At 43.9% G+C, this 4,080-nt stretch overlaps 1 protein-coding gene across 1 annotated transcript in view; it reads right to left on the bottom strand.

Moving 5' to 3' along the window:
• Positions 1–4,080, bottom strand: part of atp10d (ATPase phospholipid transporting 10D) — a 61,120-nt gene that overhangs the window by 46,444 nt on the left and 10,596 nt on the right. The window contains exon 3 of the mRNA XM_020599169.1: positions 1,467–1,661. Within this exon, the coding sequence (XP_020454825.1) occupies positions 1,467–1,661 (195 nt within the window). The remainder of the gene's footprint in view (positions 1–1,466; positions 1,662–4,080) is intronic.

Genomic DNA, 4,080 nt, shown 5'->3' with positions numbered 1-4,080 from the left:
GGAGATTCCTGTCTGACCTCATCTGTCAACCTGTCCATCACCATAGCAAACAAGAAGGGACTCAAAGCCGATCCTTGATGTAGCCCCACCTCCACCTTGAACTCCTCTGTCTGACCTACAGCACACTCACTACTGTTGTACTCCTCTCATAGGCTTCTTCTTCTCATCCATATTATTATTATTGCTTTGGTCTAAAACTGCTTTTCCATTCAACGTACCTTTTGAACAATAGTTGATAAAATTTAACATTGCGATTTTGACTGTTTCCAGCTTACACTCCTCCCATTTCATTATCAATCACATCACCATTGTGCTGCTTACAACAGTGATTCCTCCTCTCGATTATGAAAATCCTAGACCAAGAACTGTCCAGAAGTTGGTATCTTTTATTGTTTCTTAATTGGATGCATTTAGTTTTAGGTCCCTTGTTCAGCCCCTATAGAAATGTTTCCTCTCATGTCAACTCATGCAGTTCTGACAGGGTAATACTGTTGTCGCACATGTTCAAATGCTATATTACCATGTTCTGCAAACTGTGTAAGAATCTGTGGTCTGTGACTTCTACTTTTGGAGGAAAATGAGCTGCTCTGTCTTGTCTCCCTGTGTCTGTCACACAGACGCACACATTCTCTGTCCGTCAGACAGACGGAATGTGAGCATGGACTGCTGGCTAAAATATAAATCCAGATCAACTGAAGTGGAAACCGCTCATGAAAAAAAGGAAAGCCAAAAGGACTAACTTTAGCACAAACTGCTGTGTCAGTGACGTCAACGTTAACAATGCTGATCCTTAATCTTCAGGTTCCTCAGACAGGTAACAGTAACGTTTCAGCAGACGTTTCAGGCTAACTGGCTCAGAATATATCTGTGGCTTTAATTTAACAATGGTGAAATGAGCTGCTCCATTTGTAAAATGTATGGTGCTGCACCTTTTACCAGCCCCGCTTACAAAACATCAACTCTAGGTTGCCACTCAGGCAGCATTTCATTTCAGAGTTTGGTCCCTCACTTAGAACAGTTTTTTATGCTAGGAAGTTGGACATGGAGGAGACAGAGGACAGGGGAATAATAGTACATGAGGACAAGAGAAAAGGGAGACAAAAACGACTAAGGACACTGATACAGCTCAAGAGAGCAGAAGGAGAAAGAGACTAATTACAGCAATGGTTCTGAGAATTTCTTAAGGTGGATCAGATTGATGAAATGTAATTTAAGGTAAGAACAGGACTAGGTAAGAACTGCAGTTAAGCTCACAGGTAGTATCTGCCCAAAGTATATAAATCCCCCCATGTGAAGCATTCAAGGGGAAATTCCCCCATTTCGAAAAGTCAATCAATCATAAACACAGAGACAGTTTCTTCCCTATATATGACCTTAGCAGTCTGTAAGTGTTCAAAAAGTTCAGAAAGTTATAAAATAGAATTTGTTGCTGGAAATGGCCAGTACTCTGATAGAAGTACACTCACCCGCAGAACACTCGCACTGCATTGTTGTTGATCTTCTTGTCAAACAAGTACCGTCTGTAGTCTTCCAGGGCATCTTTGATAGCAATAACAGTGAGGACCACAAGCAGAGGAATCATGGTAATTTCCTTCTGAAAAGCTTCAACAACTGGCACCCAGTTCAATAATGCCAGGAACAGGAAATAGAGGTTGGCAACCCTGCAAATGAAAGACCAGAGCAGAAAATTAGCATGCAGAAACCACAGACTTTTAATGGATACTACTGAAGTGCAACCAAGGTCTACCAGACCATTTCCAAGGATGCACTACCACACCAGCATGAACCCCCTGTCTCTCAGGCAATTGTTTGGTTCACCACTTTGGTCCAGAAAAATCTCTGGACTTCAGAAAATGAAGATCAATAAGCTAAACTAACATTTCTACCTAAAGTCCACGCAGATTCTCAGTCATCCAGGTCATAGTAAGCTGAAAAAAAATTTTCTAGGTTTTTTTGGATGAATGTTCAGATTCAGATGGATGAACTGGATGAACTCCTTCTTGTCAACAGGACTAACTCTGACTTTGCATGCTCTGCTGTTTATGCTTCACGGAAACTTGGCTCAGCGACTCCAGGTGTACAGAGCTGATTGTTAATGGAGCTGTCCGGGAAAACGAGAGGAGGGGGAATCACTACATAAATGAAGGTTGATGCACAGATATCACAGTGCTACAGAGGACAGGTAGCACGGACTTAGAGACCTCTTTTGATCAATTGCAAACCTTTTTATTCTCCCCGTGAAATTTAGAGTTTCATTCTGATTGGAGTGTATTTAAAACCGAACGCACCAATTGGGTTAATTTCTAACAAAGAGGTTAGAATCTAACACTAGCATGGAGCTAGAACATCTTGACTCTCCACTCATTGTTCTAGGGGACTTTAACAGAGCAAATCTTTCCCATAAACTGCCCAAATACAGACAGCACGTCACCTGTCCCACCAGGGACAAAATCACACTGGACCACTGCTACACAGCAATTGCAATTAAAGACACCTATCGCTCTGTCCCCCATGCAGCCCTTGGACTCTCTGATCACTGTATGGTCCATCTTATTCCAACCTACAGGCAGAAACTTAAAAAGCCTGTGGTCAAAACAATGAAGAGCTGGACTGAGGAGGCTAAGTCAGAGCTACAGGCCTGCTTTGACTGCACAGACTGGAGTGTACTGTATCTGAGACTGCAGCTATAGACCTGAACAAACTCACTGACACTGGAACATCTTATATCAGCTTTTGTGAGGATGTGTGTGTGCCCAAAAAGTCCTTCTGCACATACAACAACAAGCCCCGGTTCACAGTAAGACTCAAAATTGCTTCGTCGTGCCAAAGAGGAGGCCTACAAAAGTGGGGACAGGACTCTGTACAGCCAGGCCAGGAACACAATGACAACGGAGTTCAGAGCAGCAAAGAGAAGCTACTCTGAAAAGCTGAGGAACTAGCTTTCAATCAACGACCCCTCAGCTTTGTGGAGGAGCCTAAAGAACATCACTGGCTACAGGAAACCATCCCCCCTGCTGAGGAGAGCCATCAACTAGCAGACGACCTGAATGAGTTTTACTGCAGGTTTGAGAATAAACACTCTGCCTTTTGAGAGACTGATGTTAGCCCACCTGAAGGACATCATAGACCCCTGCTGGACCCCCTGCAGTTTGCCTACAGAGCAAACAGGGCAGTGGACCATGCAGTCAACATAGCACTGCATTACATCCTGCAACACCTCGACTCCCCAGGGTCTTAGGCATGGATCCTCTTTGTGGACTTCAGCTCGGTGTTCAACACCATCATCCCGGACATCCTCCACTCCAAATCGACCCAGCTCACTGTGCCTGCCCCCACCTGTCAGTGAATCACTAAGTTTCTGACAGACAGGAAGCAGCAGGTGAGGCTGGGGAAAACCACATCCAGCATTCGGACAATCGGCACAGGCGCCCCAGGAATGTGTACTCTCCCCTCTACTGTTTTCACTGTACAACAATGACTGCATCTCGAATGACCCCTCTGTCAAGCTCCTAAAGTTTGCAGATGACAACGCTGATACAGTTCTACAGAGGAATCATCGAGTCTGTTCTCTGCTCATCCATCACTGTCTGGTTTGGCTCAGCAACCAAACAGGACAGGAACAGACTCCAGTGGACAGTCAGGTCTGCAGAAAAGATCATCAGAGCAAGCCTGCCCTCTATGGAGGACATGTATACCTCACAAGTCAAAAGGAGGGACAAGAAGATTTCTGCAGACCCCTCACACCCTGGACACAAATTGTTTGAACTCCTCCCTGGACGGTGCTGTTGGGTATTTTTAATCAGATAGATATTGGTTAGGTAATTGTATGTATTAGAAATGTTTAGTGGGGAAAGGATGTCTAGTTAGACTGTTAAATGCTTAGTCATGCTTATGAGTTTCTACAGGGTACATCTGGTCAAGGATAACCAGAGAGAAAAGTTGATGACTGTCAGCAGACAGGATGTTTAATATTATTATTATGACGTGTATAACTGTAGCCTTAGCCATAATATGTTCTTATGTTTAATGTCATGACATGTCACTAGAGGTCGTGTGAGAATGTTTTTAGCTACACACCAC

Source organism: Monopterus albus, unplaced genomic scaffold (genome assembly GCF_001952655.1).
Source record: "Monopterus albus unplaced genomic scaffold, M_albus_1.0 scaffold40.1, whole genome shotgun sequence".
In the NCBI taxonomy this organism is placed as follows: domain Eukaryota; kingdom Metazoa; phylum Chordata; class Actinopteri; order Synbranchiformes; family Synbranchidae; genus Monopterus; species Monopterus albus.
The sequence above is the reverse complement of the archived record's forward strand: the minus strand, read 5'-3'. Positions and strand labels throughout refer to the sequence as shown.